The following is a 27219-nucleotide window of genomic DNA, read 5'->3' on the forward strand; positions in this document are numbered from 1 at the left end:
TGGCAATTGATGGAAGAGATACGTCTGGAGAATGTGATCGTCTGATTTTTTTGGCAACTTGTTCAAAATCATCTTCATCACTGTCTGACAAAAATAAAACAGCTTTCTTTATCTTTTTTCCTGATGTAAGGTCAATTTTCGTTTTATCACCAACTTTAAAATAGGAGTCAAACAGTTCTTTTCTCTTTTTAGAGTTAGAGTCACTATTGCTTAGAGTCGAAGCAGAGCCAATCTGTTTCCTGATCACAGTTGATTGTTGTACTTGTCCTGGACTTACAGTATTGCACTTTTCAGAACTCAAACCGAATTTGGATGCCTTTTCTGAAAGAAGTTTGGAATCATTATCAAAACGAGCAGTAGGTTCTGAGGTATTTTTTGATCCAGTGGAAGCCATTCCTTTTCTAAACTGGGCTAACCAACTTAGACCACCTTGTCCTTGCCCTAGAGTATTTCCCTGACCAGTAAAGGCTGGTTGGCTCACCGTTTGTTCCTTGTCTTTATTCCATATAGTCTTAGCTCTCATGACATTCAGATCAGAATCATTGGAAAACTTAGTGCTGCTAGAACTGATCATATTCGTTTCACTTATTCCTTGATTTCTGTCCCCTTTTCCTAAAACTTGACCTTGTGCTGTGAATGTAGGCCTAGATACTGGTTGTTCTTTGTCAGTATTCCAAATAGTTTTAGCTTGCATCACATTAGAATCGGAATCATAACTTGTTGTTGGAATGTTCGGTATATTAACACCAGCCTTTGATGAATTATCTCCCATATCAACAGACGTGTTGGATGTCAAATTGTAAGGATTATTACTTTCTTTTTTCTGTAGAATTCCATTGGACAAAACTTTTTCCAGATCACCAGAAGTCACTGTGGCTGGTTTATCATTTTTCACTGGTTTTCCCTTCCCCCAAAATGACCGGATATCTGGTGATTTAGACTTCTTTTTCTCTGAAAAAATAACAAAAATTATGACTTATTAAATAAAATAGATCTCAAAATTTATTTTTACCTAGAATCGTAGTATTCATTGGTATTAGAGACCATCCAAATCAATTTTCATTATATATCGAGAAGATACAGCTCAAAAGTGATTGCTTATATATCTTCTCTTATCAGAAATGAAAAAAAATGGCTAGCTGTAAAGATAGCACTCATAATAAGCACAATTACAAATGCAGCTCTGTTCAGAAAAGGACAAAAAAAAAACTACTTGTTTTGGCTGAATAAAATTATATGAAAACAGCTAATATCACTAAATTACTTCTAAGAAATCTCGTACTAGAATATCTAATAATTTCTTAAGAAAGATACTTAAGAAATGTTAGCTTTAAAACTGTTACTTACCAATTTCAGAATCTGATTTATAGCCTTTCTCTGAATTCTTGCCACCTTTCTTCTTCTGTCCGAATCCCTCAGGTTCTTTAACTTTAGTATATGTCCCTCCACAAGTCTTCTGATGTTCGTCCCACCAGGTGTCGTTTTTAGACGGAGCTCTGTTCATTGATCTCTTCACCATACCATAATATGGATGTCGTTTTTGACAGGGCCCGTTACATTTCCACCAATGTGTTTTATAGAGTTCCACTTCATCATGGAAGGTATGATAAACCTAAAGGAACAATGAGAAAACTGACATGTAAACAACTCAAACGACATTTAGAAGTGAGGAGTAGATATAACATATTGTCTTGTGTTTGTGATATGAACTCAATTCAGCAGATTGTCAGTAGCATGTGTTAGCAACACATATCCACCTCTGTTTAAAAGCAATTAGTGACACAGATGCCCAAAAATATGTTGAAGAAAAGAGTAGAGGCAAAAACTGGCTTTCAAAGCAAACTTTGACGAGATGGCACCTAATATTTTAGTAGACAACGATCCAATTCGCTACAGAACAGAAAAAATACCAGGAAATAGAGAAGCCTCCCTTCTTCCATAGATAAATAACAACTTCAGTCCTGTTAATCAACAATATTTAAGTTTCTCATGATAAAAGGAGAAAAATGATGAATATCTTACAGAAATATTGGTACCAGTTTCTGCATTGATTCTGTACATATGTTTATGGAACTCAGGTCCATGGCCGTCACGATCCTACAAAATAGACGTGTATTCTTAATGAATTACCACTAGCAAGCACCATGACTATCATGAAAAAATATGATGGTTTGATGTAACTGAATACATACTGAATGTCAGATGCATATTGTAATAAAAGCCAAAGAAAGCTAATACATACACTATAATCTTTATTTTTATTTAATACAGGCAATTGGGATGTCAGATCAATGATCTAAAAATTTAATCTCTCAGTAAGCATTGAGTTATCAGACAACTGTATCTGTTTAATCACAACCTACCTTGTTATTTTCTGTTACAAATAAATAGGCATGTATCATCTCATGCTGAAATACAAAGAAAGGATATGAAATGAAATGAAATGTCCTACTTTTCTGTACCTGATTTGACAAAGGCACAGTGCTATTAGGAATGATTTTGCATGACAGCCGCATGTGTCCACTCATTTTTCGCTTTCCAACATTATAGTGGCATAACATACATAACATGTAAAGTTTTTGTTAAATTGTGATGAAAGGACATACTTCTGAAAAATGATAAAAACAGCTGAAATAGTTATATAAAATATTAAGACAACTTGAATCCTTTTCAATATAAGTTATGTATCATTTTCTTGAAATAATACAAGACCTAAAAAAATATTTCATACTTCTGCAATGTAAATCACAATGGATCAAGTCTTTGTAGTAAAATATTAAAATACAAACCAACAGAGTCTCCACCAGGTCTTTTCTTGGTCTTAGTTTCAACAATGGCGTACTTAATCTAACAGAACATAGTCCACCCCTTCCTTCATAGCAACATATACCAGCACAACTAGAAATAGACAAATAAAAAATATGATAGTAATATGTTTAGATCTGGCCGAAGAGTAGGCTACGTTTCAACATGTTATCTTAGAGCTTTAGTCCAACAGCAAGGTTTACAGAATCACATATCACTAATTATTTCTTGTATGAATTGAAATAACAATTTGGATCATACCAAAGTAGCACTAGTAGTAACGCTATAAACTGTTTGAATTATAATTCATTAATCTAGATGTAAATACCTAATGTAGGAACCTAATTTTTAACAGTTACCTACTGCTGTAGTTTAAGAAACTTAAAGCTCAATTTGTTGACTACTGGTATTGAGGATATTTTTTTACATGCTGGAAAACCCACACAGTATCTGCTTTTAGTGTCCCTTTAACATCAGTACTTTGTCAACACTTTAGACCAGATCTATGGTCAAATATTGACTAGGATAACCCATCATACATCAACTCTTGTTGGATGTGATGTTCATGTCATGGAATCCCTTTTCTTAATTTGATAAAGTGTTTTTTGTCTCCAAAAGCTTTCAACGAGTTTAATTGCATTGTGGATGTATGAATATGTTTAGAAACGCAATGGTATTCCTATAGCATCGGTAAGCTTACATCATTGATTTTTCGGCTGTGAAGCATTTAATTGAAAAGTTTCAAAAACTTTTTACTTTGTTTATTCAATAATACATGTTTACTCAGTAGACCATTGTTCTTACCTTGTCATTCTAGGGCTCCATTTCACTTCGATCCCAGACAATCTACCCCAGAAAAATCTCTCATTAAACTGCAGAAACAGAGCTCTGATATCAGGATTGGGATCAGAGAGTTCCCAAAACTCATCGACAAGAGATGGAGACTTGACATTTTTTGATTTATTTTTTGAAGATGATTGTGTTGGAAATGGAGTATGAGGTGATTCGTTGTTAAATTCTTCTTGCAGGGCCAGCGCCAGAGCTAGATCTTCGTCCTCCATCGTTTGACAGTCAAGCAGGAAGTCATCAATCTTTTTTTCAGGTTTTTAACAACTTTTTCATCTTTTCAGTTTCATACTCGCTTCAGCTCTACTTCCGGAAACTACAAGTCGAGTTATCTTTTCCTAATATTTGGAATCAGACCACTACTCTCATAGCAATATAAAGCCTGAATGTCGATTTTAATAGCACTCAAATCTGATGCGCATATCGAAGGTTTGTTTATTCGACAGCTGTTTTTTCTTTCATTTATAAATATATAACCGTGTGAACCCAAAAATTATTTTTTGACTTGAATATCTCGTTGGACCAAAAGTCGTAAATATAGGATTGCTTTCTGCATTTATTTGGCAAAAAATGGGTCAAACACTATGAAGCGTGCAATGAAGGAAAATTTCACACTGCCTCTTTCAATTTCTTAGATGATTAGGCCTACATTCTGACCCTAAGCTGATGGGGCTTCGATTTACGGTCCTGTTCATAAAACATCACAACCTTTCTACAGGACAAAACGCATTAAATAATGGACACAATTTTATGGTATACTACTCCTTAGTTTTATTACACACTACGTTTCAACAATCTACATTGTCATCTTCAGGTGAAGGACAAAACACAAAACAGCGCATCTCAATGATAGCGCGCCAGGAAACGCAATGAAATGTTGATAAACTGTACAGGCTCACTACAGATATTTACTAATAAAATGGTATTTAAATGATTATTTTCTCTTCAAGATATCAAATTACTAACACATGGGACGAGCTAGTAGGTGTAAAATAACATCAGATGGCGTGTAAACTGACACCACAAGAGACGATAGTATTTCCTGTTTAATGCATTAGAAGTTAGGTCTGCAATTCAATTGCCAGCTGCAAAGTCGAAGTAATACTTTAGACCATGTTATAGCACTAGTAGTAACGCTATAAACTGTTTGAATTATAATTCATTAATCTAGATGTAAATACCTAATGTAGGAACCTAAACGTGAATCGCTGAAGCTGTAAATTGTTGGACCTTTTATAATTTACCTGCTGGAGAAAGTAAAAGCTTGTGAAATAATAAAAATTTATGTGAAGAATTAAGGATAGGATTAAGACGAACTGTTTTGGTGATGATATTCGACGTAATAATAATTTCAGGTTTCTCTGGAATTACAGGAATCATAATATCTAGACATCAGGCGGTACAAATAGAAGCTTTATAACACAAAGTTCAGAAAATCATTCGTGAACAGAATAAAAATAAAATAGAAAATAGAATTTTTTGAAATTTTAGATTTTATTTCAAATCTCTTGCCGAAAAAGGGTCTACTAGCCTACATTGAGCTGTTAATAACATCATGTTTCAGATTCTGTATACGTATTTCAGATTTATTTTATAGGTTAAAAATACAACTTAGATATGAATCTCTGAGGGATACTGACGTTCTGTACAGTAACTCTAGTAGTAGCTAAAACTATGACAGCGCCACTGTGCTGTAATGGTCACACCACTGGAATCTTGAGTTCAACTGCAAGCTACATACTACAGATGAAAATATACTTTGTGTATGGATATTTAGATGTTATCTTCTGAAAGTTTAGCTAAGATTTAAAGTAAGTTTTATGTTTGTGTGTTTTAAAATGTAATCCAAATGAACAAAATTTAATACTTGTTCTACAGTCTCGAGGCTATTCCAGCATTAGTTTTTATTAACCAAATTGTCACCCTGGTATCCCGATATGATGAACACATTAGTCGAGTATCATCTTCGATGTGAATTCATCTATTGTCTCTTGTGTGTTATTGCCCCCTTTTGGTTGTTGGGTACTACTGCATAATTAAGCAAATTATCTAAAAATTTAATATTTCCAAGTAGTCCGGTTTCGGTATATTCGAAACGTTAGAAAGTACATGTATCTAACAAACGAGATAAATGCTAACGCGATTCGCCGTCTTTCCCCTCTGCATCGATAACCTCAAATCGGAGACCACACAGGACGCCATACCTTTTCTATTCGCACTTAATAAAAAAAAAAAAGGAGTTTACTTGATTGTTTTTAATGGGCTAATGGAGACGGTATTCGCACCTTAAAAGAGCTGATTTATGTACGATCTGGTATACGCCTAATTCTAGTATAATATCTATCAGAACTGCAGAAGACCGGTAAAGACAGCTGTTTGAGTGTTGTTTAACTATGATATGATTTCCAGCTCAATAGATATTATCATTATCTGTTACAATTTATTCTATACCTAAAACTTCTACACGCTCTAACAGTTTAAAATAGTCAATGATGATTTTAACATCGAGTTTTTTCATATTCTTCAAGGTGAACTGACAGAACTACTAGTGCAATAGTTACACAGAGAGATTCTTGGTTCTTTATACATTCAACATCAGAGCATTTTGCATTGTCAGAGCCGTTCTACTATACATTGTTATATACAAAACCACGCTTTTCTATAAAGTATATCAAACCTTTTGGCAAAATTGTGAGAAATTTTGATGGAATCGAACGATAAGGTAAGTTGCAATAGTTAATCTAATTTATCAAAAGAATATACTTGTACTTGTATTTGTGCCAGCTTTGATAATTTGATTATACCTAGAGGGTATTGTATGTTATTATATAGTGATGTGTACCTCATTTTGGTTTCTCAAAGGGTGCTTGCCCTTTTGTCAGGTTCTGGTGGAAATTTTAAAGGTTATTGCTGCCGATAACCCATTTTAACGACGTAAAACTACCATTGTTCCAGATTCATGTTTCAGAAACTAGATAAAGGCCGTAAGTTCGACCATGTTTAATGTAAAGATTAAAGAACTATACTGGGTCGTACATACGAAGTGCTATAAAATTGGGTTTTCTTAAAGATTAAGTACCGACGCCACTTTTCGACCTACTTATCGACTTTACTGATAGGTTAATTGTATGTTATGTCACTTTACTTTACCCGAAACTAAATCCTTATTTTTCAGACAGAAAACAACATGGCAGAAGAAACCAACTTTTCAGCAGACCAAAGTAGAAAGGCAACAAGATGGCGATGTATATCTGCTTTATTATTTGTGCTCTGCGTATTACTGGCAATAGTTGCTGTAGCTATACTAGTCATAAAAAACAACGAACTCAAAAATTACAAACAGAACTCAGTGGGCGTGTGTGGCGCGAAAATCAAAAGCAGCATCGATACCAGCGAACCAGACGATCCGACAATATTCCACGGTTTAACGGGTCAGGAACTTCAATCAATTCAGGAGTACATGAAATCGGTGCCAGAGCTTAATATAGAAACAGGAACTCTGAAACTTAATTCCAGTTACATTATTGGCATTGACTATATCGTGCCCCCAAAATCTGAAGTGTTAGATTACCTAGACTCCGGTGGTCCTAAACCTGCACGTAGTGCATTAGTTATTATGCTTCGCGGAGATCTGAATCCACCGCTAGTTGAAGAGTACCAAGTACAACCTCTTCCGAACCCAACGAACTATGAACTTATAAAGTACAAGAACAGACCTAATCCGATTCCGTTCGAATTCCGACCCTTTACGGCTGTCGAATTCAAATCCATTTTCGACATTCTTTTGAAACAGGTTGATGATGAGCTCGGAGACCTGTTACAAGAGAGTTACGGTGCAACGTTTCATAATTGCGGAGACCGTTGCTTGTACTTCTGTCCTAACGTTGCGTCTTCGGCTGTAACAGGTAGGCAAACGAGAATGATGTGGATGCAAGTGACATATGCAGTGGAGTTTTATACCGTACATCCGGTGGACTTGATGCTTTACATGAACCTTACCGGATCCAACTTCACGCAGTTTAAAATTGAGAAAGTTGTTTATAACCGACAATATCGAAACAGTTTAAAGGAACTTGCAGATGACTACGCTGCATCGAAAGTTAAAAAGTCAAAATTCAGATTTCCAGAGGAAAACGAAAAACTATTTTCGACGCTACATAGAAGAGGATCGCCAGCTCAGCCAGGTCAAGATCAGCGTCCACCACGATTGATCGAACCGGATGGTCCACGTTATACGATAAAACACCGATACATTGAATATATGAACTGGAAATTCCACGTCCGTATGGCCACATACAAAGGTCCTCAGATTCATGACGTCCGTTTCGCAGGTGATCGGATCGCATACGAGATCGGCCTACAAGAAATAGCTGCATTTTATTCTGCAGATGCTCCGACATTCAGAATGGCTCAATACGTTGATAGCGTTGCGTCTATTGGTACAAAAGCAAAGGCTCTGGTGCCCGGTGTCGACTGTCCGGAAACGGCTGCGTACATGTCGACCTGGCAAGTAGAGGAAAACGAAAAAGGATATTCAAGGGCCGAAAGAAGTTTCTGCGTGTTCGAACTGAACACGGGATATCCGTTGCGACGCCACCACGAATTTTATGCGTTCCGAGGAGGGTTTTACGGTGGTATGGCCGATAGTTGTTTGGTCGTGCGTTCGGTGATGACTTTGAATAATTATGATTACGTTATGGACTTCATCTTTCATCAAAGTGGCATCATGGAGACGAAAATTATCAGCACTGGTTATATTTACGGAGGTGTGTACCATCCCAATGAAGCTCAATACGGGTTTGAAATCAACGAAGGACTTCACGGAACTCTTCATCATCATCTGTTCCATTTTAAGGCCGATTTAGACATTAAAGGTACCATGAACCGCTACGAAACGTTGGACATTAAACCCATCAACGTCTCCAATTCAAAATGGCTGGATGGTCTGAACACAGTGCAAACGCAAATCAAGTTCGATCCGGTTTTAAAAACATCGGAAAAGAAGGCTGCGTACAAATTTAACTTTAATACTCCAAAAGAGCATGTCTTTCATAACGAATTGCATAAAAACTCCAAGCGGGAGTCTCGAGCGTATAAGATCCAGTTATCAGGGATGTCCAAGCAGTTATTGCCCGAGGATAAGCTGAACGAAAGAACAATCAGTTGGGCTAGGTATCAGCTAGCTGTAACCAAACATAAAGACGATGAGCACACCAGTAGTTCTATCTACTCCTCGTTTGATGCTCTTGATCCAATCGTCAAGTTTGCAGATTTTATCGAAGATGATGAAAATCTCATTGATGAGGTAAGCCTCAATGTTTAGCCTGTTTGAGTCAGTTTCCTTAAGGTGGTTTTCGACCTGTTGACGACGTTGGTGAAACAGAGGTCGAGTTCACAAAAGAGAAAATAGAGTTTCGCTGGAGATGCCCGTTGTTCCTTTAGCTATATGCGGCTTATTAGATGTGATAACCCCGTTGCTAAAGAAAATTGGATGTCCCATATCACTAGATAAGTAATACCAGTTACGTAATCGCAAAATATCACTTCAGAAAGGATTCCATGATGAGTTATTTTCCTCAAAGATGCCCCTTTTTTAACATTTTGAAGATATCGCAACAAGTGTCATTATATTATATGTTTTTCTTTCAGGATTTGGTGACGTGGGTATCGCTGGGTATGATTCATATTCCGATATCTGAAGATTTACCTCTAACTCAAACACCAGGGAAACATTTATCATTCCTCCTGTCCCCTCATAACTATTTCACCGAAGACCCTTCGATGTCCTCTCGGGACCAGGTTCGTGTGGAATATAAGGACAAGGACAAACCCAAGGATGGGGTGCGCGTGACACGCTATTTTGAATCCCCAGAGGCACAGTGTGTAGGACGAGATTTCGACTTTGATGCGGATGTTAAAGAAAATCCAGAAAATATTTTGGATGTTTAGGTGAGTAAAAGTAGCTCGAGGCGAAGAAGAAAGGGGAATTGGTTGCTTCCCATCAAACAGGGAAGACAACGAACCGATACTATTACGGACCTAACAGATATTTTGTGGTTCTCACGTTAGTAGTATTCTCAAAGCATCATTAGATGTGAGAATCAATTGCGTTTGGGAGAACGTGTGGTTAACATGATTGGCGTAAAAGACGGTTTATGTGGAATTTGGAGAAGAATCCGTGAAAATTTGACAGAATATCCCATAGAAATCTGTTAAACAATACATGTATTGTGTAACGTGTGAACAACTGAGTGTTTTGTATCTCATTCAGTTTGCTGCGTTATTCCCTGGTAGTCGCTGCAAGTGTTTTCAAATGCGAGGCGTTTTCTTCAAAACTGTTCTGTTTAATAAGAGGCTTGGTGTATTATTGGGGTGTGTTACTAACGATGGTGTGTGTTGGGGATTCTTATTGCTGTGTGTATCATCATAGTTAGTGACTGTTCAATATATACAGACCTAAAGTGCCTTATAAGGCTTCTACCTCTCTTTTGTGTGTAGTGTTGAACATCCCATGCTTTTTATAATAGGTGTATATAGATATATATTTCCATATCACTATTTTTAGAAGTAAAGAATGAAAACCAGTATAAAGTACAAGGGCCGAGAATGGAGATTAACCCGAGGTCCTCCACACAAACTACAAAGTGTCGTCTTACTTGCAACATCTAAACAGTTTCCTACTCTCTTGCCATTGTTGTAAATATTGTTTTCGCAAATTTACATCGGGGAAAGTTGGTCTGAATTATGTTTAATTAGCCTCTCTGTTGCAACGCGTCATTTTTTTGTAAATGTTGTATTCAAACCTTCGAAAATACCAGGGCAACTATATGAATAAACCAGGTTTTATGCTTTTTCGTATAATAGGTTATTGTACATTTTTAAGCGTTCTTCTAATTTTAACTACTTCTGCTAATAAAATGATTAAAGCTGTAAATATCCCAATAGCTATTATATAGAAAGCACTTTGTAAGGATTGTAGGTCCACGGCTTCTGCTTTAGTCTTTAAACCTCCAGAACAATATGGCATCCGAGGCCACCATGTCTGCTTCCAGATCTGTAGCAACCCACTTTCATAAATCTGTATCATTCTAAAACAGAAGGACAGAAAGTTTCTAGAAAACAACAATAGTCAAAGACAGCTTATCTGGATTGGTGTGTGTGAAAGGGGTGGGTCAAGGTGAGTTAAAAAGCTCGTTAAGATTGCTGTAAAATGTTCTTGAGATGAAGGGATAGTTTGAATTAACTCAAAAAGTGTTATCTCAAAACAGAATAGAACTATAGCCGCCCCACAGTCATGGGGCGTGTACCCCAATGTCTTTTTGAGCAGCGATAAGAAATGTTTCGGCGAATCTATTTAAAATCTTAATCATTGAAAAAGAAATACAGGTGTATACTTACTGATTCGTGAATATATCTAAATAAGGAGAATTATCGGGAAGACCCAGAGCGTAGTGATTGGGGAAAATCTTCTCCGGTAAGAGACTGACATTACAGCTATGATTGGTCCAGGAGGCGAGCACGGACCGGTCAGTCAAGAAGGCGTAATTCCCAGCCAGGATTTTCTGCAGATGGACACTCTGGTCAGGATGGAAGACGTCAGGATCTGTCTTGTTGAATTCCACCATATTTTTCCAGACTTCCTTATAGTCGTCTATACTCGAATTCTGGAGTAACAACTTTAGACGTGGGAATGAAAAATTAAAAGAGGAGGTGGTCGGTCTGGGAATATCTTATCTTCTAATTTTTGGCTAGTGATACGTGCGATTTTTTTGTGTTAACTCAGCCCAAATATCAGTTCTTTTCTTGTAACTTACTAAAGCTAAAAGAATGATTCTATTGCTCTTTGCAACCTCATCGTCAGTCTGATTACGAACTCGGTGCCCTCACCGAAAAAAACGTTTCTGTGGAGTTGCCTTGTCTCATATGCCCAAAAGTAAATAGATCCAAAATCTGAAATAGTCCTCTATACATTCTGAACACCAAGTGTCAACACCGCATATTATATCTTGCTTAATCTAGAAATAACATGCCACATACTACCTGTACAATCGGAACACATAGTCATAGTACTCTTGTCTGAGATCAAGGTCTGTGTCAATACCTTCCATTATGCCTTGCTAGATTGAGACCCAATATGTGACATACCCCTCTCTACAATCTAAACACCAAGTCAGTACTCTCACCTTAAATAAGGTCTCTGTTGCACTACCGCCCATTATGCCCCATTTATAAGTATCTTGTTGCAGCATTTCTGCCAATGTTTCAAATGGTAACGTATCACGGGTTACCGTTAAAAAGGCTATCAAGTTACCACTGTAGGTAGCCGCCATTATTATACTAAATATCCACCTGAAAATCAGAAATAAATATAGCAAAATCTGAAATATGATTTTACTCAAATCGTTCGTTTCGTGTGGTCAGAAATTTATACACTGTTGCTTTACTTATTGTTATCATGAATTTGTACACGCATTCGAAAAATGGCTGATTTCTCAGTATACCAAATCAAAAATTAATTGTGTTCCGTAATGGACTCTAACATAGGCTTTCTTGATTGTTTTACAGAAAGCCGAGAATTTCTTGCGTCTTCCTTTTTTTAAATAAAGGGCGCCGCAATCCCTTTGTAATGACTTAGTGAAGATTGGATAACATGAGTCGTCAATACGCGAGATAACATGTATTACATTACTTACCAAAAACCAATTATCATTCGACTGGCCATTGTAGATGGAATGTGAACACCACCTGAAATAGACATCGTACTATACTACTGCACAACCGATTCTTCCTTGCTCTGTTAGCACTTACAGCAAGATTAGAAGGAAAGGGCACGACAAGGTGTGGTCACGATTTGATTCTCAAATTTCTAGTGCATAAATAGTCCTGAATCGTACATCGCACCAACCATCATTCTTCGTCTATTCTCACCTTTTTTTTTCAGAGACCATATTGATAAAGAAATCGTTTAAGAGCGTGCTACTTAGAATTCAGAAGTAAGAAACATTCTTTAAGTATCATCTTGAAACAAAAACTCACTCACCGTGAGCCAGCAGTGCACCAAGTAAATACCATAAAGCGCCATCTAGCGTGAATCTGGTCGATTGGTTATTTTTGATATCGTAGTAAGGGTTTGTGGTTTCAATGGTGAAAAGGAAGAACGTGGCGAATAACAGAGCACACAGTATACACAAGAGCACCTGCCATTTAAATGGTGCTAGTAGAGTATACCATTTATCTATCCCAGGGTCAGGCTTCTTCAGATAGACGCCGGTATAATCAAAGAAATAAGGGAAACTGAAATCTATGGCGGTCTCTCTCTGATCAGTGATGGTAACAGCTGCTACAACTAGATCTACCTCCTGAAATAGAACCGGATGGATTCAATTGGAGTCGTATATCTTACTTTGTTCCTAAATCTAAATGTACGAATGAGAGGTGTTGTAGGGACGATAAATTAGCTTTTAATGGCACTGGAGTGGAGGTTTTCGTCCAAGAGATATATGAAAAGAGAACATACGTGGCGAGTTAGCTGTCCAACTAAACCAGTCCATCTTCCATCTTTAACGATTCCCCAATCTAAATCTGGTGGTTCTATCAATTCATAGCTACAACAAGAATGAATGAATACAAAATGATTAACATAAAGGCATACATTAATGAATGAAAGAGTTGTATAGCGCCAAAATGAACCTTAAAATGAGTCGGAACGGAAGAGCAAAGAGGGAATTCATAGCATTCCATCCATAGAACTGCGACTGGTCTATTAACTAGAAAACATAAGAAACAAGAGACATTACCTGAAATTGAGTCTAACTGATAATTCTCGTAGTAAATCTATACAGATACCAGTATATATTGTCTTGTTATCTTGTATTGTCTTCATGGTGAATGGGTCCCACTGCAATATACATTTTATCAATCTAAAATTGTTTATTTAGTTTATCTTCTGAGGATAACTTCACTTGTTCACGATCTACAGACATTATAAGAGAGGTGTGTTTACCAATGAACTAGTAGGTTCTGTGACAACTCAGTCAGCATTTCAAGAGGTACACTTACTTGGTTTTGATACATTTAAAAAATTGAGAAGTTCTAACGAAGCCATGGAGTAAAGATGTTGTAGCCTTTGAGCAGAGACTTTAATATGCACATAAGAAATGATTCATTACATGCTGTTCTAATGCTAAACACAAGTTCAACATAGAGAACTACCCTATAGATAAGCGATACTCACTATGTTTGTGGAAACCACAAATTTTCGATTGTTGAATTTAAACTGAGTATTTGGAAAGAGTTGTGCGTCAGTAAATTGTTGGCTAGAAACTTTGGCGAGTTCTCTGCCCTTTGTTCTGTACAGCAGCGTTGCTAGTTTAGGTTCGTCAGTCACTGCTCGGATCTGAAACATCTGAAATGAAAGGATTTTGAACAGATTTTGGTCAAGCAGACAATATGGCAGCCACAGCGACCCTTTCACCAAAATATATGCTTAAGAAACCGATAATACGTTATTTCAGTTCAGTTCTCAATTACATTTGCAGAATTAAATTGAAACGCCAAGGTGAAGTTACAACCGATGCTGGTAAAGCTATTTAGACAGGTGTTGACTGTCTGTTCCAGATCTAAAATCACACCGAGAGCAATCCAATATAGATGCTACATGCTACTGTGTTTGACACAGACGTTCAGTGCGGTCAGAATGTGAGCCATGATAATATAAAACTAAGCAAGAACTATTCAAGAAAAAATACTAAATCAGTTTTGGAAGAATGAAGGAGGCCGATGCCCTCTGACCCGACCAGATCTTACGACTCCTAAACTTCCAAACCAACAGTCTCGAAGCATCCAATTGATCGTGCTTATACTACTAAGACTATACCAACAACAACATTCGATACCAGTGGACGTTAAATCGACATCTTCCAACAATTACCTTGTCTGTGATAGAAGCTTACGCAGGAAGGAGACGTTAACTTGATACTTGATATCTGCAAACAACTACCTAGTCTGTGATATCAGTTAGCTAGATGTTAACTTGTCACCTACCAACAACTACCTAGTCTGTGATATCAGAGAGCTAGATGTTAACTTGTCACCTACCAACAACTACCTAGTCTGTGATATCAGTTAGCTAGATGTTAACTTGTCACCTACCAACAACTACCTAGTCTGTGATATCAGTTAGCTGGAAGCGAACGTTAACTTGTCATCTACCAACAACTACCTAGTCTGTGATATCAGTTAGCTGGAAGCGAACGTTAACTTGACATCTACCAACAACTACCTAGTCTGTAATATCAGTTAGCTGGAAGCGAACGTTAACTTGTCATCTACCAACAACTACCTAGTCTGTAATATCAGTTAGCTGGAAGCGAACGTTAACTTGTCATCTACCAACAACTACCTAGTCTGTGATATCAGTTAGCTGGAAGCGAACGTTAACTTGTCATCTACCAACAACTACCTAGACTGCGATGTCAGTTAGTTGGAACAAATCGTTAACTTGACATCTACCAACAACTGCCTAGTCTGTGATATCAGTTAGATGGAAGCGGACGTTAACTTGACAGCAACTTACCTGTAAGCGGAGCTTACTTGTCATCTACCACCATCGCGAGCCATATTGTTCTTATGTGGTCTTTACTGATTGCTGGAGCAGAAGAGCATGTCGAACCTACCTGTATAATGGAAAGTTTCAGAGCTGTAATATTAGATATTGTATGGGTGTTGTTGGTTTGATTGAGCTCTAGATAATTATTTTTGATAGCTGATACAATATCCTGTAAATAGAAAACAAAAACACAGCATATCCCTATAAGGTAGCAATACATGTATATCCATTAACCAAAACAACGCACCGGTACTTTTAGACATCATCGGCCGACTATCGGAGCACAAAGCCATTCAAGGAAGTCCTGGAGAAGTGCACCGATATAAAATTCAACATAAGGGATTAAAACCAGTATTTCATGCTTCAAATTATCAATTATAGAGTGGATAAAATACTCTGCAAGTAGGGTAATAATGGGTCAGTTTGTCAGACACCGGCACAATGTTTGTTGCTTTGTTCATGGGATTTGGCGCCGCCAATGTAGCCCTTCCGTTGCAATACCCAACTCTTACCGTTCGTAGACAAGTAGGGAGACAGACGTCCTGCCTGGGGTCCATCATCACTACGATATTATCTATATCCAGCTGACCCGTCTCTAGGTAAGTTCTATTGATATTATCCTGTAGTATTAACCATCTCGACCACAGTCTTAACGCTGTCATATTCTTCTGCTGAACGTCGAATAACTTAACCTGGTGAAAGAACTCAAACTGTTTCAAAGACCGATTATATATATTCAATATTCGAGGGTTCGAGGCGATCTTTCTTGAACTAGACCAAACACTGATACCGGCAAAGAGGAACGACGATTGGTCTGGATGGAACTTTGAACTTATGTAGATTTCGCTTTGCTGTTGTGCGACCGCCTTAATTGGTCATCACCTTTAATTTAAGTCATCTATATGAAAGTATTTCCCGTGAAACCAGACCACCTTTTTCGTAATGATTTTGGGGCATGGAAACCCCATTGGCTCTATGTAAAAAGCACATATTTTAGTCTTTGGCATCCGTTTTTACTATAAGAACAAAATATTTTTATTCGTTCTTCCACCTACCTCTAGGAGGACATCATTGATACAGTTATTAGAACAGAGTAAAATAACATTGAGAAGAGACTTTCCACGTTGGTTATAAACTCTGTATAACCCTGGATATTTATTATAACTTAAATCATCTACTGTATATAACCATACCCTGATATCTTTACTGGACAGTTCATCAAATAACAAATACGCTTGCCACTCTAAAATACAGAAGAGTTTGTCAAATAACAAATACGCTTGCCACTCTAAAATACAGAAGAGTTTGTCAAATAACAAATACGCTTGCCACTCTAAAATACAGAAGAGTTTGTCAAATAACAAATACGCTTGCTACTCTAAAATACAGAAGAGTTTGTCAAATAACAAATACGCTTGCTACTCTAAAATACAGAAGAGTTTGTCAAATAACAAATACGCTTGCCACTCTAAAATACAGAAGAGTTTGTCAAATAACAAATACGCTTGCCACTCTAAAATACAGAAGAGTTTGTCAAATAACAAATACGCTTGCCACTCTAAAATACAGAAGAGTTGTCAAATAACAAATACGCTTGCCACTCTAAAATACAGAAGAGTTTGTCAAATAACAAATACGCTTGTCACTCTAAAATACAGAAGAGTTTGTCAAATAACAAATACGCTTGCTACTCTAAAATACAGAAGAGTTTGTCAAATAACAAATACGCTTGCCACTCTAAAATACAGAAGAGTTTGTCAAATAACAAATACGCTTGCCATTCTAAAATACAGAAGAGTTTGTCAAATAACAAATACGCTTGCCACTCTAAAATACAGAAGAGTTTGTCAAATAACAAATACGCTTGCCATTCTAAAATACAGAAGAGTTTGTCAAATAACAAATACGCTTGCCACTCTAAAATACAGAAGAGTTGTCAAATAACAGATACACTTGCCACTCTAAAATACAGAAGAGCTCGTCAAATAACAGATACACTTGCCACTCTAAAAATACAGAAGAGTTCGTCAAATAACAGATACACTTGCCACTCTAAAATACAGAAGAGCTCGTCAAATAACAGATACAGATACACAGAAGAGTTTGTCAAATTACAAATACGCCAGCAACTCTAAAAACATATACATTGTCCACTTCAGGATACAGTGGGTTCAGAAAGAGGTGCAGCATATCAATTAGCGGAATTCTATCGTGATCTTGACACGGGGTGTTCTTGTTTCGGGGCGACGGGTGTACATGGGTTCCGATAATATGCGTTCAAAAAGGATTCCCGTTAAAAAAAATCAGTACAAAAGTGAAATAATATATTTGGAGCTAAATCAGCAATCTAATGTTGTTTGTTTTTTTTTTTATAAATGACACAACCAACAACTTGTCATGTATGATAAAAATATTTACCGAAGTCTGTATCATAAATGATTAATACTATTTTCCACTCTAAGCTAAGAATTATATCCTCTATCTGTTGATTTTGGTAAAATTTTAATTGGCTGTCCGAAACACAGGAAATGAACGTATCTTCAACTTCCGGATTAATCCTCGCCTTGCACATCGGACATGCCACTTCCGGTTCACGTCTGAACATTCTACGGTTCCATAAAGACTCTGAAAATTTCTGTTGTGAGAACCAGACGATGTCTGCTGTAACGTTGTCATGGTGAATCAAAACCTTGAACTCTTCTGGAATAATCACAATGTCTGAGGACCCACAGATACACTGCACTGAAATGTATGCATTAAGTTAATGAAAATACAATGTATAAAATATAATAACATAGCTATAAGTTCCCCAAAAAGTGGAGGATCAGTAAATACAGTAAAATGTGTTTCACACTCTGATGATGCAAAAGGTCGCAGATTTAGATGTTTCATCCGGTGATATTTATTCTTTCTGCAAAATAGAGAAAGAAACAATTAATTCAACCCAATAAATGAGTCCAATACAGAAGCTCCCAGACTAACCCTTGAGTTGCTCGCCTGTACCCAAGGAACGAAGTTGGATCGAATCTGTCTCTCAGATCTGCTTCTATAACAGTCAAAAATAGAATCAGTGCTTAGTGATGTTTGTCCAGAAATAAACTAGTGTCCAAAAGAAACGATACCAACTTATTTTCAAAATTGTTTTTTACTAAGTGAATTGTCTAATATGAAAACATGCCAATTCGTATTGCACATCCCAAACACAGCATAGTCGATAAAAATACCGAGAACACGTGATCACTTCCGGGGAAAAAACGTAAATTTCATGAAAGTGACATTTCCCTCTCTAGCATGTTCTGCACGTGCATAAAAACTGTATAAAACGACTGATCAGACACGTTGATATCACAGCAACAAAAAGAACACAAGATATGCCACGTTTGACAGCCATCGAGAGAGAGAGAGCCGTTGGAATGGTCCAACAAGTAGCGACACACGTCGACGTCGCCAGGTTGATGCAGCGGTTACGTCAGACAGGTCAGACGTCAGACAGGCCCAGGAGTGGAAGACCACGAGTAACCACGCCCCGTGAAGATCGTTACATTCGGGTATTACACCTGAGGAACCGCACCGTAACAGCGACGTCCACGGCGGCTACAGCACTGGGACACAGGATCAGTCGACAGACCGTCTACAGGAGACTACGGCAGTATGGTATCCGGCCACGTCATCCCTACCGCGGACCGCTCCTGACGCCTCGACACCGGAACAACAGACTGATCTGGGCCAGGCGAGTTCGACGTTGGCAACGGCGGGACTGGGCACGTGTTATGTTCTCTGATGAGAGCAGATTCCTCATCTTCAAAAACGATGGACGGCAGCTTGTATACCGACGATTTGGTGAACGTTTGGCGCCTAACTGTATCCAACAGGTCCGGCCGTTTGGAGGTGGAGGGTTAATGGTTTGGGGTGGCATATGTGGTGACGTCAAAACGAGGCTTGTCGTAATTCGTGGAAACCTTAATGCACAGCGTTATATTGATGACATCCTACGGCCTGTTGTGGTGCCCTTTATTCAGTAACAGCCTCGTGGACTCCTTTTCCAACATGACAATGCAAGGCCACACACAGCAAGATTGACACAGAACTTCCTTGCCAAAGCCAACGTACAGGTTTTGCCATGGCCCGCATGTTCACCGGACATGAATCCCATCGAGCACTTATGGGACCACCTCGATCGGCAAATCCGACGTCGCCGTGTGCCTCCAGTGAACGTCCAGGACTTGGAACGATATCTCCTCGAGGAATGGCAACGCATCAGTCCGAACGTCATCATAAGTTTGACGGCATCAGTCCGTAGGCGTGTTCTGGCATGTATTGATGCTCACGGTGGACATACCCGCTACTGACTTGACTTTGTGACGTGTGGTGTGACATTTCCCGTTGTTTCTGTGATCAGTGCTCTAACGAAATGTTCTTTATTCGACCCCACCCATCTTTAAAGGCTTGTCATATTGGTTGTACAGATTTTATTGAAATGAAATTTTTGTACAGATGTTGTGAAAGGATTTCTCAAAAGCATAACACCAATCCTAAACTTCTGCATTGTTTAGTTTTTCTTTTATGTCGTTGCAAACAGGTTGTGTCGTTTCTGTTGGACACTAGTTTACATCTAAGGTGGCGTTACTTCTATACTCGTCTTAGTATATGGACAAGATGTGCTGAGGGTTACATGATGTTTTGATACTTCATGGCATGACTTCATTGGCACAATCAGGCGCAGAAAAGAAGGACGTAAAACGTAACATAAACTGGGAATAATGATGTATACCTATTGATACCAGTTGATAAACTGTATAGTTGTTTAGATGCTTCCAGTGGAGTTTTACATCCACATAATTAATCTGATCCAAAGAAGCATTGAGAACTTCTGAAGCTAAGATTAACTCGAACTCATACTCCACTTGCTCTGTCGTTATAATTCCTGCAAGAATAGACAAGAATCAGTGGGAGAATTTTGGGCCAATGGAAAGCAAATACAATCATATTGGGAGGGGGGGGGGGGGTTGTTGGTAGTGTAATGGTGCATTATTTATTCCCTACGCTTGTTTCACTTAAGTTGACATCAGTAAGGCATTCAATCTCTAGTAGATTGTTCGGTAAGTAGTACTTAATTCCGTCTTACAACTCAAAATCGGTAAAAATGTACCCGAAAGCACTTGCTTGGTCACAAGGATCAGTTTCAACTATCCGTTAAACTGTTCAGTGACCATATTTTCAAAGAGAATTAGTCAAGAAACTAAATTCTTGGTGACTGGAATTCTTAAGTAATTGTAAGTTACGTTTTCAAGAATAAGGTACCAGAACAAAAGCCGATTACTGACATCATGACGTTCTGGAAGTGACGAGAGTTGAGACTTCTATGGCACGTTCTTTTTGAATTGTAGAAACATGGCATTGGATTTTAAATCTGAATGGGATGGACATAGCTAAACTTTAAAAGCCATTAAAGCAAGGCAAAGGTGGTTAAAATTCTAATTCAGAAACATTTGGCAACTTTATTGTAGGGAACAACGGGAATGGGGCATAAAAACCTTCACCCCTCGTATTGGTTGGGCTTGTACGAAAAACAACCGCTCTCAGTCATACAAAATTGATTCCAACCGAGTTTAATTTATCATTGCCGAGACAATGATATAAAAACAGGTTAATTGACTATACTTGTGAATATGACAATATTGATAAATTGACTAATTGATAAATTCTCCACTCCTTGATCATCCTTTTTTCACTATTTCTATATAAACAGAGGTCATGCAAACAATCTTGGTACCTACTTACCAATATGCAGTGTATTGTTCTTAGATCCGTCGATAAATTCCACTATAATACAAAATAGTAACACCATAGATATGATTCGATACATTTTCAATGTATTCACACTGCTAGACTCTGATACAATTTTAGTGATAATGTTGGTGATTACAGAATATAATTACACGTTTTCTTTTTGGAATCCAAAATAGTAACATATTTCCGATACATTTTCCATTAAAATATATTTTCGAAAGCTTTACCTTAGTTATAGCAAGCACCTGTTAAACGGCTTTAGTGATAATATAAGTACTCTTTTGGAAACTCACACAAGTAACATGGCAGTAGCATCACAGATTTGATCCGATTTAATTTCGATGCATTACCAAGCGCCTGTAATGACAAGCACCTGTTTAATTGAGTTAAACCTGTCAAATAAGAGCCATATACCTTTCTGGAAATTTATAATTATCATTAAATCTAGTTTGTCGCACACATCTATCAATCTTTACTACGTATTTTCTTTTCATCTAAACTATATTATAGCATTTTTTTCTTGTGATTTTTTCTACAGTGTGTTCCAAGTTGAAGAATTATATTTTTTTCATGACATCACAGATTCTTATTTGTCATGTCAATAGAAGACACACAATTAAACTGAAAGTGTCTTCTTTCGATTTCAAAATTGTCAGTAACGTTGTTAACTGCAAACAACAATCAAAATTCGTACCAGCAAGACAATTCCGTTAATCAAAATCTCATCCAAAGCATGGCAAAATCAAGAGTAAAAATATCATAGTAGTGAACTTCTCCAAAGAAAAGTACCATCAGGTGATTCGGAATGAGTAAGCATGGTCTTACACCCACCAATACACACAGTAAGTTTACTGAAAATAACTGATACTCACAATAGATTTCGCTGCAGAAAACCGCAACACTTTTACAATTTCGTCAAGAGATTTTTTCAGAATTTTATGCACTGATTGGAAACAATTAAAGACGATAATCTAATGCACACCTCTTCATCGATAATCAATATCGGATGTCATCGGAAGACACGAGCTGTATTTCCGACCATTTCTAACAGTTTTGACAAATATTACAATTCAACCTATACGCAAATTAAAATATTTAATTAAATCGGATGTCAATCGTAAACGCATTGTGGTTCAAAGAACAATTTCTCAAAGAAAGTTCCTCTTGAATTTCCGACAATTTAAAAATGTTTGATTAAACCTTAGCAAAGAACTATACACTAATTATAAAAGTTAATCAAGAATCAAAGTCGGATGCCACTCACAAACACAGACAACAGGAAGTGAATGTAAAGACACACATCGAAACAGTTCAATCAGTGGTTTAAGGCCTCATGGTCGCACAATCATCGCGAAATATGAGGTCTGATGCACATCAATTATGATGCTTTTGAAAAGTCTTCCCTATGTGATCCGTGTACTTATAAAATGTTTAGAGATGGTATAACAATGGCGGCTGAAAAAGTTTATTAACAGTTTATTAATGATTGTTATATCTATCTGTGCGGCCATTCAAAATTTAACGCACGGAATTTGAATGAATCACAAGTTTGAAGTAGAATATAGAGTCCCCGCATAGATTATTTAGTTGGGCCCTCCTTTTTTTTCGCTGGCCCTGGAATTGCGCTGCAGCTGCAGTGACACAATAAAAACTGATATCTTGTGAGCACAAGTTATCAGAAACAATTAATTCCTGTTATCATCTTCACATTAACATTTATATATCTGTATTGAATCTGCAGTGTACCATTAATTTCCCATTACATCTTCCTTGTATCCGTACCACATCTCTATTACATCTCTATTGCACCTCACTACACTTCCACCTTATATCTTTTGATGTTCAGCATTAACCTTGGCAATAACACGGTCATAAATTCGTCAGAATAAAAAACTGTACAAGGAAGACAATTCCGCCTATCAAAAATTTCTTCCAAAGAATAGCAAGGTCGGGAGTAAAGGTAGTATAGTAATGGACGGAAACTTCATACTATGGTGAATCTTATGATGTCACATGATTCTACAACTAGCCAATCAACACGCCTTTACATACGATTTGTTTTGTGAATATAAACACACCCGCTTTATAATATTTGACTACAGACAACACAAAAAGTTTGATTTTGAAATAGAAACGCTTTCAATTCAATGAAAGTACGTACTTATTAACTAATATAGTTTATAAAAACTAGATACATCCATTAGGCTACTATACTTTTAATTCCAATCGCTTTTCCTTTTCTGTTTAACCGTGATAAGATTCCCATTATCTACTGTATTGTACGGTATCATTAGTAAGATATAAATATTGAAATAGATGACATCGACCGTTTAATCGGTGAACATTTTTCACTAACTATTACTGATCAAAGGTGATTGACCACTTTACTGTACATTGCAAGATTATGACCGTCAAATTTCAGCGAAAATCAGGGAAAAATAACAGCAATTTTTTACAGTGTGTACAAACTTCATAATAGTTTAATTACACAGATGATGATTTCGAAAGAGTTATAAATTTCATTCACTATATCACACATCGTCGATATTCCATTCTCATTTTTTCGTGTATTTGTGTTAACTATTTATCTTTTTAACATTATGAAATCTGATCTGAAATCTCATTTATATGTTTTCTCTTGTGTTTTCATGTCAATATTTTTTGTATATTTGTTTAATCAAGAATTGTCTAAAAAATTTTACTTCAAAAATAATGAAAAGAAATATCGATTTTTGTAATCAAAAACAGAATCCTGAATATTGACTTTTTGTCTGTGAAAATATTTTAGAAAAACATCAAATAAACCATGTGAAAGTGTAAAATCTCTGACTGATATGTCACGTTAACAAACCCAGTGCGTATTGGTTTCTACATCTTCACAATCTCAAGCTATTACGAATTTAGCCCTATACCTTGACTTATTGCAAGCACCTTTTTGAATCATTGACCATCGAATACAACCAGCCTTTAATAATGCAGCGAAGTTTCTATGAAGCATGAGGTAAGGGGGTGAGTAGGGATCACAAAATTGTCAATGGGGATGTTCGGGCATGCAGACAATTTTCTTCCTATGTGTAATTGTATAATGAAAAGAAAAAGAAGGGGAGGGTCAAAGCCTGCCTCTGGCCCCATAAAAGCATTACTGTAATTATGGTATGGTACGGTGAATCAATTGATAAATCTACTTACAAAAGAAGACAGAATGTTTTAGCGTAATTCTTGATATGCTTTGTGAGTAAGAAGAACTTTATTGACATTTCGACAAGAAGAATATATTCTGATTGATTGCGTATTGTAAACATGTAAATTGAAGGACGCGTGAAGTCAGAACAAACATCTATCGGTTTTCTTTTTCCTTCTAAAGATCGAACTTCATAACAACTAATTGTAACAAAGTGAGATTGAAGATAATATTAGTATATTTCACACATCTATTAACCAAGTGTATACAAGATCTGTCTTGAAATTGAGCTCCACTAGGTTGAGTTAAAATTGTTCACACATTAAGATGCATGATTACTAAGCGCCTTAAACCGTTGCACCATTGCCCCTCCGGATATATAACTTGCCCCTCCGAACGATCAAGTCAAATCTGACCCTACCAGTTCCTCTTTGCGGGATATACCTGTGTAAAGGTTAGGTGACCAAACCACATCCGTATATCAAGTCGGCGGAACTGGTCAGTCCAGCTTTGTCGGGCTATCTCCCCACCAGTTATAATCCGTACAAGCAATACAATTCCGTAAAATGCAAGTAGACTTCTCCAAAGATAAGTATCATCAGGTGTTTCGAAAAGAGTAAGCAGATCTGACTTCCTTAAGTGTGACATAACGGCAAAATCATGTAATCTATTTGTTTTTAGTAATGAAAAGCAAAAACATTGACAGTGTGATTAATGTAATGGCTACAGGAAACTAAAGCTAAAAAAATACCATAGTTCTTCCTTCTGCTTTATATCATATTGACAGTGAACTTTTAATGGAGGATGCCCATTCCGGTAGATAGATTGGTAGCGGTGGTTGAATCCGTGGCATTGAAACAGGGGATGGGGTATGTGGGGTGGGGCATGGAGCCCAGAGAATTTAGGGTGGCCTGCAAATTTCTTATCATGTTGCAAAGGAAAATAATTGCCATGCCCCCTTTAAGACAAGTCAACGACCCCTACTCGGCCAGGAAATAAATATCATATCCGGAGAGCCAATGGGGTATGGTGTTAAGTTGCAGAAATGAAATGGGTAGGTTGTTAGAATTTGTTCAAAAGGGGCGGGCGGGGCAATTTTTTGATAGACCGTCACCCTCCTGTATATACAGGCCTGCACAGTCCGCTTTAAACAGTGAAATATCGATAATAATACAGTATATTACTGGAGGAATCCTAATTAATAATGCCCTAAAACTATTTGAATAACAGAGGAGTAATATATCACTATAGATATCAGTGCGGATGGTGTTATTGGTGAATAGGTATGAAATGAACTGGAGTTGACGTTCTACGTTTTTTGCCACAGATCAAACTCTGCGGATTTTTAACATTTTTTAGTCATGTTTGGGGGTCAGGGGGAACTTCCCTTGAAATTATATCTAATATAGGAAGCCAGAAGAATACTTCTAACGCGAAGTGAAAGTAGAATACATTTTTTTCATTCTTATGTCTCGATGACACCATGCCCCGCCCCCTGCCAATCCCTGTATATACGCCTCTGGGAGTACCTATTTAATATGACAGTGGCTATTTACCATGACGTGGTAACATGTAAAATTATGCCCATTCAACTATACATGTAAATCTGTAGGCAAACCCAAGTTCACCACGTTTATTTTGATATTGCCCGTTAACTATCTAGTTTAGTATATCCATGCAATTAATATTTATCATTTATGACACTGTTATTGATATGTCATCCGGTTAATATGACATCATGACACATTCACAGCGTGGTATATATTGAGTTAATACGCAATATACGGAAATGCATAACTGTACAATGGAGCTATAAAACACATTATTTCAGTTATTATTTGTAGTTGAGGAAATAAACAAAAAATGACTTTGGTGTGAAAAGGTGAAACAACTAACATTACTGTTAAGAGTACCTCATAAAAGAGAGACATGAAATCATATGAATGGAGTTTAACGTCCTACATTTCTGTACACTCTTGGACCAGTGACGACGGGCTTCGCCCAGAAAAATCTCAATTAGCCCCGTCGCCACGAATAAATTGGTGCTTGGGCTCAGATCTTGTACTCCAAAAATTTGAAGAATATTAAAGGCCCAGAGAACTCCATTCTGACAATTTTGAGGTGCCAAAAACGTATCATAATCTATATCTTTTTGATTTCGTACAACGACACTAAATGAATCAATCTCTGCTGAACTGAATGTTTTGCTGTGGCTTAATTCTCACTTGCTAGACCCCACCCTAACGAAGGGGCTGGTCTCCATAGTTAGAAAAAGAACTGCATAATGAAGACGAGCAACGCCATGCAGGGTGCAATGAGGAACATCTTGCTAGAACAGCGACATAACCCTACCCTTTTTCGATTTCCAACTGTCGAGGAATCTTTAACGTGTACAGCCACAGTGTTTCGATTTATTGTCCCATCCAATTTTAGAGTCTGTCTGTGAGGTTTGTATCTTCAAATAAAAAGGTTCCTTGTCCAAAAACATGGCAAAATATCCATGATATACTTTCCTAATGAACACAAAAATTATATAACACTGACCAACTCTATCGGTGGTATTTTAGAGAGTTGTCTACCCTTACCCCTTGATCAACAATGCCTATATTCTTATCATGTACAGAGATATAGAGACATAATGATAGTGTAGTATATTTGATATGTAATGTACAAAAATACAAAATATTAAAACATGTTATAACTTAAGGTTTCACTCTGTGTGATCTTCAGACAACTGATTTTATTCAGCCCGTGTCTCTACTGAAGTTTCACAAGTAGAACTGGTAGAAGTAGTATGTCTATAACGCTCTAATGGATGTATTGAGCAGTATATCGCTCTACTATTGATATATTGAGCACTATTTTAACAGTGGTATTTCTATATCGCTCTACTATTGATGTATTGAGCACTATTTTGACAGTAGTATTTCTATATTGCTCTGTAATTGATATATTGAGCGCTATTTTAACAGTGGTGTTTCTATATCGC

At 37.2% G+C, this 27219-nt stretch overlaps 3 protein-coding genes across 3 annotated transcripts; 1 reads left to right on the plus strand and 2 right to left on the minus strand.

The window, feature by feature from the left end:
• Positions 1-1381: 1381 nt before the first annotated feature.
• On the minus strand, positions 1382-3743 carry LOTGIDRAFT_73580 (hypothetical protein; the record flags this gene model as incomplete). Its single annotated transcript, XM_009054497.1, has 5 exons — positions 1382-1612; positions 2023-2097; positions 2364-2408; positions 2790-2898; positions 3610-3743. Coding segments are annotated over 5 exons (594 nt in total), but the record flags the coding sequence as incomplete, so codon positions are not given.
• A 3095-nt stretch (positions 3744-6838) lies between these two features.
• LOTGIDRAFT_159859 (hypothetical protein) lies at positions 6839-9600 on the plus strand (the record flags this gene model as incomplete). Its single annotated transcript, XM_009054562.1, has 2 exons — positions 6839-8956; positions 9301-9600. 2 exons carry the CDS (start codon positions 6839-6841, stop codon positions 9598-9600), a joined length of 2418 nt encoding a protein of 805 aa, XP_009052810.1.
• Positions 9601-11045: 1445 nt separating this feature from the next.
• On the minus strand, positions 11046-13534 carry LOTGIDRAFT_115645 (hypothetical protein; the record flags this gene model as incomplete). The annotated part of the gene is made up of 6 exons (XM_009054563.1): positions 11046-11315; positions 11835-12000; positions 12345-12396; positions 12692-13010; positions 13169-13256; positions 13449-13534. The coding sequence occupies 6 exons, from the start codon at positions 13532-13534 to the stop codon at positions 11046-11048; spliced, it is 981 nt and encodes a 326-aa protein (XP_009052811.1).
• Between the last annotated feature and the right edge of the window lie 13685 nt (positions 13535-27219).

The sequence above is a fragment of the Lottia gigantea genome (assembly GCF_000327385.1).
Source record: "Lottia gigantea unplaced genomic scaffold LOTGIsca_22, whole genome shotgun sequence".
NCBI lineage: Eukaryota > Metazoa > Mollusca > Gastropoda > Lottiidae > Lottia > Lottia gigantea.